A 13,937-nucleotide genomic window follows, 5' to 3' on the forward strand; every position below is an offset into this window, starting at 1 on the left:
GAGGGGAAGATTTAGATTGTGGGTGTTTACGTTTATGAGAAGTAGTTGGAAGAAGGAAATATGAGTGGCATAATAGTAATATTCGTGAAATAGCGAAAAATAGTTGAATAAAATGGTCAAAGCGATCGACGTATGCTTCTCTGGGATTTGAGTAAGAGCTTCTGACGTTTCTTTGGAGTTTGGTTTGCAGAATAAATTTTTGGAATTGAATGTCTATTTTTATGAAATTATCATTCTTTTATTTAGTAAGGACCTATTCTTAGAAATAGTTATTTCCGTGAGAATAACTAATCACTTACGCCGAAGAATAGGCTCCATTTTTCAAAATAATACCCCTATTTTTTTTCTTTTTATTTCAAACTTACAAAAGAAAAATAAAAAAAAAATTGGTGTGGACAAATTAAAGAGGCTAGGGGTGGTGCGACCACCCGCTGATGAGTGGGTGGTCGGCTACCCATTTAATTTTATATATATTTTTAATTAAGTTGAAAAAGTAAAAAAAAAGAAAAAAAAAAGGAATAGTGATGATCTTTTAGTAATTTTGATTCAATTTCACTTAAAACATGTGTGTCGTCATTAAACTAAGGAATAAGAACAATTATTTTTGAGGAATGTATTCAGAAATCTTCGTTAAAGCTCAATTGAGCAACAATCAAGAGGTGGAACTAAGTTCCTCCTTGCTTACAATACCACCAATACTGTGTGGGATAAAATCCCATCTAACAGTATCCGTGACATGGGTCCTAGCCATAGCAGCTAGAGCATTCGCAGCCTCGTTGGCCGATCTTTTGACGTGGGTGAAGATCGAAGAAGCTAAACTCCTGGTGCCTTTTTTAATGTCTTCTATCAGGTGCCCGTACTTGTTATTACACTGGGAGTCCGAATTAATTGCTTGCACTACCTGCAATGAGTCGCCTTCGAAAACCACATTCTGGAAATTCTCCTCCTGACATAGAATAATTGCATGTAGAGCAGCAAGTGCTTCCGCTATCATTGGTTCTACGTCAATCCGCTGGTGTTTGCTGTAAGCTACTAGGAATTTTCCCCTCTTGTCCCTTGCAATAACACCTAAACCTTTACTCTTATTATAAGGGTCCACCGCAGCATCCCAGTTGATTTTAACTGTGTTAAGAGGCGGTGGCTGCCATCTCGCTTCGTCTGCCTCAGCAGAGTGGTCTTCTTGATGACTGGTGGGAACATTAAGTCTCCGAAAATCCTCAAGCCCGATCTCCGCTTCTTTCAAAACTTGGTTGGGGTGTTGGAATGAACCCCCGTGCACTACTGTGTTCCTGCGCATCCAAATCTTTCTCGCAATAACAGAAAACAATTCAACCTCCCTCTTCTCACACCGTCTAATGACTTCCGAGAAAAGTTGCCTGAAAGACCCTACGCTTGTGCTGCATTTTTGCAACTTAACAATACTACCGCCCCGCACGTCATTCGCAGAAGGGCATTCCCAAGTGATATGCATCACTGTTTCAGTATCCTGCAAACATAACGGGCAAATCTGGTCAGCACACACTCCTCTGCGAAATAGATTTTCCTTCGTAGGAAGGAGATTGTGGCAAGCTCTCTAGATATGCATCTTGACTGCTGGAGGAACCATCATACCCCAACACATCTTCCATACTTCATCCTCTTTTTCCTTCACTGAGCTGCTCGGTAATTGACTCTCCTTCATTTCTAGCCCCAAGTGATATGCACTCTTAACAGAGAAATCTCCATTTTTGGTGCACCTCCAGATCAGCTTATCACGAGGGAGTAGAGGACTAATTGGTATATTAAGAATTGTTGAAACTTCTGTGCTGAGAAAATGGTCCTCTAATATGTGTCTCCGCCACGATTTCAGCTCTTGATCTATGAGATCACAGACCCGCATATTTTCCAGCAGGGGAGTTTTCGGTGATTGAACCCTGTAATTCGTTGGTGTAGGCAACCAACAATCCCCCCAGATGCTTATATCCTTCCCATCCCCAACCCTCCATATAGCACCTCGCTGTAAAATCACCTTCGAAGAGAGGAGACTCCTCCATGCATATGAGGGCCGCGTTCCAAACTTTGCATCGAAAATCTTAGTCTGTGGGAAATACTTGGCTTTTATAATTCGGGCCACCAAGGAGTCCGGATTTTGCATTATGCGCCATAGCTGTTTCGCCAAAAGTGCTTGATTAAACATTGTCAAATCTCTAAACCCCATGCCACCCTTTGCTTTCGAGACCCCCATTTTTTCCCAGCTCATCCAATGGTTACTGGAGGTGTTGTCCTTGTTTCCCCACCAAAAACGTTGCATAAGACTATTTAATTCTTTGCACAAAGATTTGGGGAGTAAGAACACACTCATACAGTATGCCGGAATCGCTTGGACCACCGCCTTGATCAGAATTTCCTTTCCGGCTTGTGATAGGAAATTAACCTTCCAATCATTGAGTCGTTTCCACACTTTTTCCTTAATACCATGGAAAGCTTTGTTCCTCGACCTCCCAATTAGAGTTGGGAGTCCCAGGTACTTTTCATATTTATCTGTTGCTTGTAATCCAGACAACCGAGTAATCTCCTCTCTTTTGGCCCTGTCAGTGTTGTAGGAGAAAAAGATCGAGTCTTATCCTTGTTTAATTTCTGGCCGAAAGCTGTCTCATATTTATCCAAGATCTTGGTGAGGCGTCTCCATTCCACCGAGTTAGCCTTGCAAAAGAGCAGGCTATCGTCGGCAAAAAAGAGATGGCTCAATCATGGCCCTTTCTTCGACGTTGGAACCCCTGTGATAACTCATGTGGTCTCCACGTGGGTGAGCATAGCACTCAATCCCTCGGCACATAGGAGGAATAAATAGGGAGAGAGGGGGTCTCCCTGTCGCAATCCTCTTGTCGGGATAATATTGCCCACCGGTTGCCCATTCACTACAATGGAGTAGGTGACTGAGCTAATGCAGGCCATGATCAGTTTAATCCATCCAACGTCAAAGCCCATTTTCTTCATTGCCTCTTCCAAAAACCGCCACTCCACCCTATCGTATGCCTTACTCATATCCAGCTTGATCCCCATGAACCCCACCTTGCTCCACATTCTTGTTTGCATGGAATGCATGGTTTCGTAGGCTGCTAGGATGTTGTCAGTAATTAGCCTCCCTGAAAGGAAAGCGCTCTGGTTTGGGGAAATAATCATAGGCATTACAACTTTAAGCCTGTTTGCCAACACTTTAGAAATAATCTTGTACAACACATTACAGAGGCTAATAGGCCTAAAGTCGGCCACAGTGATCGGATTATTACTCTTAGGAATCAAAGCAATATTGGTAGCATTAATCATACCATTCATACATGCAGAATTAAAAAAATATAAAGCGGCATCACATACCTCGGGACCCACCGTGTCCCAATATTTTTGATAAAACCCCGCCGTAAACCCATCCGGTTCGGGAGCTTTGGAAGGAGCCATTTGATCCAAAGCTTGTTTGACCTCTTCCGAAGTGAAATCAGCCAACAAAAGTGCATTCATATCCGCATTCACCTTCCTGCCAAGGGCTGCAGTACATGCCTCAATATTAATTGGACCAGCCGTTGTGAACAGCGTCTTATAATACCCCACAAAAGCTTCTTCAATTTCAGTGACCATGGTGCACATCTTCCCCTCGGCATCTTGAATTTGATCAATAGAATTTTGTTTCCTTCGTTGTGTGGCACATGCGTGAAAATACCTGGTATTTCTGTCCCCATGCCGTAACCATTCTGCTTTCGCCCTTTGTTTCCAAGATAATTCTTCTTGTTCCAACAATTCAGCAATATCCTCTTTAAGGACTTTCTCTTGTGCACTTCCGCCGGATCCTTGTTCCCTTTGAATAGCCTCCAGCTCCTTGGTCTTTGCATTGATGAGCCTATGGGTTACTTTTGTATTCTTTTTCACCCATATCTGAATCACTTTTTTACATGACTTCAGTTTACCTTGGATCGTTTCCTAGTGATTTCCCCTTCTCGTTTTTTCTTTCCATACCTTGTGCACCGCTTCTTTGAAATCTGCTTTAACCGACCAACTGTCCTCTATACAAAACAGCCTTACATCTCTCCTTCTGCCAATCCTCCTATCATTAAGCACTACAAGAATGGGATTGTGGTCAGAGCTGCGGCTTGCCAAAACTTGAACCTCCATATTTACGAAGAGGGATCTCCATTTTGTATTAGCACAGGCTCTATCCAGCCGCTCCTTGGTAAAAGCCCTACCATCTCGCTTATTGTTCCAAGTAAACTTGGGTCCTTTAAACCCCAAGTCACATAACTGGCAGCCTTCTAGGGTTCTTCTAAAAGCCTTCATTTGACCATTCGCCCGCGTAGCAACTCCCCACTTTTCGGGTAAAGTAAGTATCTCATTAAAATCTCCCAAGCACAACCCTGGGGTTGGTGCCATAGCAGCCAAATGGCGAAGTAAGCCCCGGATTCTTTTCTTTTGGCTATCTCTGGATGTCCATAAAAGCCAGAGAATTTCCAGTCCGCCCCTTCCCTTCCAACACTGATTAGAACATTAATGTGGTGACGACTATAATTTTGAATAACTACCCGAACATCTTCTCTCCACAGTAGTAAAAGACCTCTGCTTTTTCCAACACTGTCCACCACAAACATGTTATCATACCTCAACTTTATTCGCAGAAAATCTAAATTCTTATTATGTATCTTGGTTTCCATAAGGAAGACCAAGTCGGGTCTCTTTTCTCGCACCAGCTGGTGGAGATGTCTAACTGCCCGAGGGTTCCCAAGCCCTCGGCAGTTCCAACTTAAAAAGCTCATTGGTGATGGTGGGGTTGTTGAATAGCCTCCGCCGAATCGTCACTCCAATACTCCTGCACCTCATCTCCATATTTGTTTCGTTTTCCTTCTTCGCGGGCGTTATCAAAGGAGACACTGTTAGCTTTCCTTTTGCCCGTTAATTCTCCTCCCCCCGTAAGTTCTTTCCAAACCTTATTTTCGGGCAAGCCTTTATTTTTCACTTGGGTCTTCTTTTTTTAACTACTGGCCCCTTTACTACCACTACCCACATTTTGGTCATCCCCTAGAGCGCGGCCCACCGAGAATTGATCTCCACTTCCCTTTTTTTTTTTTCAAATCCTCCACGTCAACCTCCTTGCCCATGACCTGCCAGATCATGTTCTCCTTAATTGTGTCCCATTGACCCACATAAATGCTTTTTCCCTTGTTGGCCAAGATCTTATCGTTACTATTTTTGTGCACGACCTCCTCCATAATCCGTGTATTAAATGATCCATCTCCCTCATTCTTACTCCCCATAATTGGCATTCCCCTGATTTTCACCCTTTGGGCTCCCCTAGCAGAATCTTCCCATTCTTTCCCCTTTTGACTCCCATGAATGGCGATGCTCTGTTTGGAAAGTGACGGACTGCTACCCTGATCTGTTGGTCCGTCCTGACCCTTTACCGGCGCCGGCGAAGTACCAGTAAATCTATCTCCGGTATCCTCCTCTGCACTGCCGTCCCCTTGCTCGTTCTCCTCTTTGGTTTAATGCGCCGTATTAAAGGCACTAGAGGAATTGGCGTGGCCTGTCCTTTCTCCATGAAACCTCCCCCATCCACGTCCACCACCACCTCCAATCCTGCTGCTTGGAGGAGGCACCCGGAGACATAGCCCAAACTCTGGTTCCGATCCATTCTCCTTTGTTCTTCTTCCTCCTGGTTTTTGGCACCCTTTGACACCATGACGAATGGTTACGCAGTTAAAGCAGAACCGCGGGATCTTTTCATATTGGAACGGTATCCATATAGATTTGTCACGTAACTTCAAAAACCTTCCCCTTGACAGTGGTTTTGACAAATCCAGAATGATGCGAACTCAAAGGTATTCTCCCCACCCGACGCCATTTTCATCCACTTCTACATCTTCCACTGTATCGACCGACGCCCCTATACGCTCTCCCATCTCCTTGCTCATGCATGCCAAAGGTAAGTTGAACATGCGCACCCAAAAGGCTACTCTTTCAAACTCCATCTGAGATGACGGGATTGTACCGTCAAAATCCTCCAATGATACCAGGTCTCCATGTTTTTATGTTTTTTAAAATTTCAAAATTGGGCCCATATATATTATGCTGCTGGGAGAGTATGCCTTAATTAGAGACGATTTGCGATTTTTGATTTATTGTGTTTGGCCGTTAGGAGAACTTCAACGAGATAATGTATTCTGTTTTTAAGTTTTGTTGGATTATGTATATAGAGATCTCTAATTGATGGTTTATAAGCAATTTGGTAGTATAAATAGTTGGTTATTGGATAAAATAGAATTCTAAGGAAATGTTTCAATTAGGTTTAATGTTAGTCCTTAGTATAAATATTCTTTGTTTTTCATTACTCTTTACTTTTGGACACTTGTCTTTCTCTTTCCTAATCTACTTAGTTTTTCAAGATTTTTTGTTTTTTTTTTTGTTTTCTTCTAGCTTGATGTTTCTCTTGTATAATTTATGTTTACCTGAGTTGCGTTTTCGTTTTTTAATGATATTTTGATTTCTTATAAAATATATATATATATATATATATATATTAGTTCTAAGCAAGCCTCGGGTCTTGCTTTGGGCTTAGGACGTGACAATTAACCCAAATTCAATTCTAATTGTGGCAGTATCATTCACTAGGTGAAGATCATATATAAAAGAAACCATGATAGAAACCGTTGTGGCCCTTGTCATCAATGAGCTGGTTAAATTGATCATCCATGAATCAAAACTGCTAAAGGGTGTCCATCGGGAAGTTGTAGACATTAGAGATGAATTGGAAAGCATCCAGTGTTTACTCAAAGATGTAGATAAAGGAGTCCTCCAAGATGGCGTCAAAATGTCGGTGAAACAAATGAGATAAGTAGCCTACCATATAGAAGATGTAATAGATGAATACGTTCTTCATGTGGCACAACGTCGTCATCATCAACAAAGTTTTATTGCTTTCCTCCATAAAATTGGCCGTTTATTGAAGAAAATAAAACCACAACACGACATAGCTACCAAGATTCAAGATATCAAATTATCAGTTCGTGAAATCAAGGAAAGAAGTGAAAGATATGGTTTCAGTTCCTTAGAGCAAGGATTAAGTAGCAGTGCAACAAATGTTACATGGCATGACCCTCGAATGGGTTCACTTTTCATTGAGGAAGGTGAAGTTGTGGGCATTGAGTCTACAAGGGATGAACTCATAAGCTGGTTGGAGGGGGAGCATTTAAACGCTCCGTGATTTCAGTGGTAGGCATGGGCGAAATTGATAAGACAACTCTTGTTAGGAAAGTATATGAGAATGAATCAGTGAAAAGACATTTTGACTACCGTGTTTGGATCACAGTATCTCTGTCATACAATGTCCAAAAGATACTCATGTCCATGGCAAATCAAATCTACCACGAAGAAATAATAGTTCTAGGACAAATAGACATGACGGATGAGATTACACTAATTAGCCAGTTGAAGAAATGTTTACAACAAAAGAGGTATGTTGAGATTTTTGACGATGTATGGAAGCAAGAGTTCTAGAAAATTGTGAAACATTCTTTACCATGCAATGACAAAGGCTATAGGATTATCATCACAACACGCAGTGATCTCATCTGTGTTTCATGTAAAGAATCTTTAATTGATATGGTACACAAGCTACAACCTTTGCCTCAAGAAAAGGCTTGGGAATTGTTTTGCAGAAAGGCATTCCAAACCGAGTTTCAGAGATTTTGTCCCAGTGAGTTGATGAGACTATCAATGGAAATTGTCAAAAAATTTGAAGGCTTGCCACTTGCAATTGTTGCCATAGGTGGTCTTCTGTCAACAAAGGAGAAGGTGCCATTAGAATGCAAAAAGTTGCTTGATAGCCTCAGTTATGAGCTAGAGTGCAATCCCTACCTTACAAGTGTCACAAAAATTATCGCTCTGAGTTATCATGATCTTCCATGCTATCTAAAGTTTTGCTACTTGTACTTCGGTATTTTTCCAGATGACAACTCAAATAGTGGTGCAAGATTAGTTTGGCTATGGGTTGCTGAAGGATTTATTACAAGAAAGAAGGGAAAACCATTGGAAGATGTAGCGGAAGAATTTTTAATGGAGCTCATCCATAGAAACTTCGTTCAAGTTTCGTTTGGGGAGCTTGATTATGAGATATACAAAAGGTACATAATCCATGATCTGCTACATGAAATCATCCTATCAAAGGTTCATGAGTTGAATTTGTGTCAAGTTCTTGATGCAGATGACACAACTTCTCATGGAAAAAGTCGATGCCTTTCAATCCACGATGCTACAGAAGATGTTTTCGAGTCAAGTGAGTACTCTCGGGTTCGCTCGATTTTTCTCTTCAACATTACTGAATTGCCCAAGTCTTTCATAGTTAAATTGTTTAAAAAGTTCAAGCTTTTGAAAGTATTGGATTTTGAAGATGCTCCAATTGATTATCTTCCTCAAGAAGTGGGTAATTTATTCCACTTGAAGCACTTAAGTTTGAGCAAAACAGAATTGAAGATACTTCCAAAGTCAGTGGGTAGGCTACATAATCTGTAGACACTAAATGTCCTAGAAACCTTAGTGCGAGAGCTTCCAGTTGAGATATATTTAGGCTTTATAAGCTAAGACAGATTTTTGCTCATTCTCATGACTTTGAAATTTAAAGTAGCCTTTATTCGGAGTGAGGAGTAAAAGTACATGAAGGGGTTGGATGTTTAAATGAATTGCAAGAACTATCAATGTTTAAGGTAAATCATCATGGGGTTGGTTTATTTGAAGAGCTCGGAAAGTTGAGTCAATTGAGGCTATTGGGCATTTCAAATATGACTGTAGAATGTGGGAGGGCCATATGTACCTCCATACAAAAAATGGTCCACCTTAACATTTTGGTTGTAGGCTTAATTAGTGAAGATGAGATTATAGACTAAGAATCAATTTCTTCCCCACCTCCATTTCTAAAGCATATCTATTTAAGAGGGAGATTGAACAAGTTGCCGAACTGGATTCTCAAGCTTCAAAATCTGGTCACACTAATCTCATTTTTCTCATCATTAGAGGAATATCCACTGTCGTCTGTCCAAGCTTTGCCAAATCTAATTACCCTTTCCCTCAATCATACATATGATGGGGAGCAATTGCATTTTGAAGGTGGTTTTCGAAAACTCAAGAGCCTCAAACTCAGAGAGATGAACCAATTAAAGATGGTGGAAATAGACTAGGATCACTGCCCAGTCTTGAGCAAATATAGATTAGGCCATGCCCACAAATGAAAGAGGTACCGTCTGGAATCCAGCACCTTGAAAGCCTAAAGATTACTGATGTGGTATTTTTGTGACAAAAAATATCAATTATAAAAATAACCACTCGCAATAGGACGAATCTTTGTAGGATACGGCTATAGAGAGGGTGTCGAACCTTAAGGACTGCAGGAGTTTTATTATCAAAATTCGAAAGATTAAAATTAAATTAATTAAAAAGAGAATTAATTTGATTTTCTTTAAAACTAAAGTACATAAAAATAAAAGAGATTTGAAATAAGAGAGAGTATAGGGTATTGACTTCACCTTTATCCCCACAACAATGATTAATCATAATTAGTCTTAGAAATTCATTCTATGCATGTTATAAATAAACAAGAAACTACCTTATTAAAGAATAAGCATAATATATCTTCGGTTGGTACAGATCGTCCACCTAACTACTAAGATGTGGTACGACCCGTCTTCCCTAAATATAAATTATCAAATTCTTTAACAGGATACATAGAATCAATGAATAAGTGTAACACATCTTCGGTTGGCACAGACTGTCCACATAAATTACACTAAACTAGGGTGTAGTACAATCCGTCTTCCCTAGGCATTGTCTATCAAATCCTATTGATCATATGTCAATTAAACCCATTGTATAACCATCATCCTCATAATCACAGAAAACAAGAATAATTTGAGATCAATAAAAGTAAAATACTTTCTAAGACAAGAGAAGAATTTTGCAAATATTGATTTTGGATTTTAAGAACAATTGCATTTAATAATTAAAAACATAATCAAAAGGTAGCAATTCTCATAGTTATACAATCAACATGCACAAATTTAAAATCTAAAAATTAAATACAATCAAATCATTGTGTTTGGATAGGGTTACATCAACACCCCACGAAGGGGTTTAGCCGTTCATGATCTTCTAAGCTCCAAAAATAAATTTATGATTTCTAGCACTAGGAAGCGGTGTGTCCTTTTTCTCAATGCTTAGAGGCCTATTTATAGGGCTTAGGAGAGTCACCCTAGTAATCCTAGAAATTTCAGAGATTTAAGTCCAAGTCCAATTAGGATAAAGAAAACCCAAGTCCAAATCGGAATAGGATTCGCCCAAAATTGCGTTCCTATATTGCGTGGCGATTTTGGCATTGCGTCACTCTGAATTAGGAAAATGATATTTCACAATGATTTGTAGAAATTTGAGTTATATTTCCAATGCCACTTGAACCACCTCAATTGGATATTTGAGCTGAAAGTTATGGCCAAAATACCGAGACATATGCATAATCCAAATTTGAATCAAATCCGATTTTGACTCCAATTTGAGAAATTTCGAATTAATTCTTTTCTTTATTTGATTAAACTTAACCACAATATATTGGTCCTCTTAGGGCTGTTAAGTGAGAGAAGCGTCTCGTGAGCAAGCTCGGGCTTGACTCGCATAAGCTTGGCTCGTGCTCGACTCGAATATTAAATGAAGCGTTTCATAAACACAAATTCTAGGGCTCGGCTCATATATTTTTTATTAAGTAACAAATAACAATATATAGTCAACATTACTCATTTACTCAATAATAACAAATGTATTATATACCCTTTTTTTTTTTTTTTTTTTTTTCTATTCAAATAAGGGAAATTGGGGAAGGGAAAATATACCTTTGTTTTTTGTTATTTATGCACATGTGTGTATATATATTATATATATGTATATATTAATACAAACACATATAAGAAATATATATATATATATATATAACACATATAAGAAATATATATATATATATATATATATATATATATAATAATAATAAGAAATATATGATATTATCATTAATCATTTTATCATATGATATAATCATATAGTACAACCGTACAAGTTATTGTGTCATTTAATATAAATATTATAATTAGATAGTTTATACTTTGAAAATTGGAATCGTATACGGTATATCACATAATCATTAATCATTATATAATCATATGGTATATCTGCATAAGTTATTGTGTTATTTAATCAATACATTATAATTATATATTTTACATATATGATATATCACATGATTTTAGATCTAAGATAATATCAATATTAATTGTGAGATAATATGATCATAAAATTTAAGTATGAGTGTATGACCATTAGATCATTATGAATTTATTACTTAGAGTTTGAGTATTACTATTAGATTAAATGATTAATAATTAAGTAACTAATGTGTTTCTTATAATTTATACATTATAATTACAATTTACTTTAAGTAAAAACTTAACAATTTGAATTTAAATCATATATCATGAATTGTGATAATGAAAACATAGAATATAAGTATATAAGTTATAACAATTAAAATTGACTCATTACCCATATAAATTAGATAATGATACAGACTCATAAGTATACAAGTTCATACTAATACAATAATTAAGTACATAGAGAGTTAGTTCCAATGTATGTTAAACACTTATAACTTATAAGTCTATATATGTTATAAATTATAATTATACATATATGCAGATTAAATAATATAATTAAATGTATGAGAGCAATACTTAATCATATGATTCAATGACAATTTAAATACTTAATAATATTATTCATATATAATGATAATGGGATTTGTATAATATTAAATTAAATAATTGACATTGGATTAACAATACAAATTTATGTTATAAAATTATAACTTCATATAAATTATAATTATACATATATAATACAATTTTTTAATTCTTTTTTTTTAAAAAAAAAAAACTTTTCCTTTGATTTCTTAGTCATTTTTAAAACTATTTGTTTTTACCAATTTTTATTTACACAAACAACAAAAACGACATAGTTTTGTTAAGACCCTAAGGGTATAAATTCATCACTTTCATTTCATTTTCATATAACCCTAAACCTAACACAAACGCTCGTGTCTCATTGTCTATGCCGCCTTCCAGTCCTCACAAGTTGCCCGTATGTCTCTGTCGCCTTCCTTACTGGTCCTCGGTCTCCTTCACCGTCTCTCCTCGCGCTCGATGTCTTTGTCTCTGTTTAATGTTTTTGTCGCTGTGCTCGCACTCGTCCTATCTGGATTGTCACTGTCTGGATCGTCGCCGATATTTGTCTCTCTGTCTCTGTGGCCGGTCTCTGTCTCTCCTTGCTGGTTGGATTTTTTTAGTTTAATTTTACAGCAATCCAAAAATTAATGTTTGGATTTTACATGCCATGATAGGATTTTCTAATTTTAATTTTACATGCAAAGATTGGATTTTTGGATTTGTGACTCTTAAGACATTCTGGATTCTAGATTTGTTGTTGCTTTTTTTTTTTTTTAATTACAAAAAAATAGTCGAGCTCGAGCTCAAGCTCGAACAGCGTTCCAACCCTATCGAGCTAAGCTCGAGCAACATGCTTAGGCTCGAGCCTGAGCCGAAAATAAACGAGCCGAGCCTGGACAGCCAAAGCTTGCCCAAGCTCAGCTCATTTACACCCTTAGGTCCTCTGTTATGATTGGCTAAACTTAATCATATCTTCTAGGCCTTCCCAAAGTGTGCTTTTAAGCCCAAAATCAATAGAATTAAGTGCATCTTTATTTATAACCTGAAAACAATAAAAACAAAACAAAATCAAACAAATAACAACGCTAAGGAATTAACATATGCAAATTAGAGAGCTTGAATGTGCAACATTCGGCGCTTATCAATTACCGATCGACTTCTATGAAATGCAGAGAGAATTTGTGCTACATATGCAGCCTGATGGAGGCGAAGATTATTGGAAAGTCAAGAAGGTAACTACTATCCGTCCCAGGTATAGGATTAAAGGAGAAAGATATCAAATATACAAGCTTAGTAACTTGGACTTTTTGGAGTGCTTGCAAGGGTGACTCTTGAAGGATCAAATTGCCATGTAATTTCAGTGATGAACATGGTATGCACCTCTAATTAGCCACAAGATTTCTATGTAAGTTTTGTAGTTTTGTTATATGTAATGATAAAATTCTTCACATTGTGGTTGACTTATAACAAAATTTTTCAGGGTTAATAAGAAAGTAACTACTATCTGTTTCAGGTATAGGATTAAAGGAGAGCAATATCAAAACTATAAGCTCGGTGACTCAGACTTGTTGGAGCGTCTGCAAGGTGTGTCTTAAAAGATCAAACTTTCATGTTTCAATGATGGACAAGGTATGCACCTCTAAGCCATAAGACTTCCATGAAAGTTTTCTTCTTTTGTTATATGTAATGATAAAATTCTTCACATTGTGTCTGACTTATAATCAAATTTTTCAGGGTTAATAAGACTTGCATTGGCCTGTGAATTCCAACCTAAGCTACAAGTTGAATTGTTAACACAACCTCTTTACACTTTTAACTGTGCTATTTTTTCTTGTACTTCTGTTTATTTGATATTTTAATATTTTCATCACTGTAAATAGTTTGTTACTAATCGATGTTGCAACATGGATATAGCTATTGTAATTAGACTTCGGCCAGATATTGGATCTTAATTTTATAATTAAAAGCTTAATTCTTTCAGCCATTTTGTTCTCATATATAACAATTTTGAGGGCTTTGAAACTGTGTTGTTATTGCAGTATAACATTGTTGGAGTATTTTCATAAGAGAGTAATATTACTAATATTTCTCCATAAATTGGATATATTGATCTAGAATTCGGAACTCGCACCATCCACCATCCAATTATATTATATTAGAACATAA

At 37.4% G+C, this 13,937-nt stretch overlaps 1 protein-coding gene and 1 pseudogene across 1 annotated transcript; one reads left to right on the forward strand and one right to left on the reverse strand.

Moving 5' to 3' along the window:
* Positions 1-652: 652 nt before the first annotated feature.
* Positions 653-5,701, reverse strand: LOC148584596 (uncharacterized). The gene is made up of 6 exons (XM_088518527.1): positions 5,566-5,701; positions 5,109-5,497; positions 3,988-4,500; positions 2,891-3,906; positions 1,631-2,567; positions 653-1,486 (listed from the first exon to the last, which is right to left on the reverse strand). The coding sequence occupies exons 1-6, from the start codon at positions 5,699-5,701 to the stop codon at positions 653-655; spliced, it is 3,825 nt and encodes a 1,274-aa protein (XP_088374653.1).
* A 954-nt stretch (positions 5,702-6,655) lies between these two features.
* On the forward strand, positions 6,656-13,366 carry LOC148584597 (disease resistance protein RPM1-like; annotated as a pseudogene).
* Positions 13,367-13,937: the final 571 nt, after the last annotated feature.

This window comes from Corylus avellana, chromosome 7 (assembly GCF_965113065.1).
Source record: "Corylus avellana chromosome 7, dhCorAvel1.hap1.2, whole genome shotgun sequence".
In the NCBI taxonomy this organism is placed as follows: Eukaryota; Viridiplantae; Streptophyta; class Magnoliopsida; order Fagales; family Betulaceae; genus Corylus; species Corylus avellana.

Bases quoted from the DNA above. Each gene is read 5' to 3' on its own strand.
- LOC148584596 (XM_088518527.1), bottom strand. From the start codon at position 5,701: ATGGTGTCAAAGGGTGCCAAAAACCAGGAGGAAGAAGAACAAAGGAGA. The intron at 2,568-2,890 runs GCAACCGGTGGG...CAACACTGACAG, and splicing joins TACTCCATTGTAGTGAATGG to GGCCAAAAGAGAGGAGATTA. The intron at 1,487-1,630 runs GTATGGAAGATG...TTATGTTTGCAG, and splicing joins TGAAGGAAAAAGAGGATGAA to GATACTGAAACAGTGATGCA.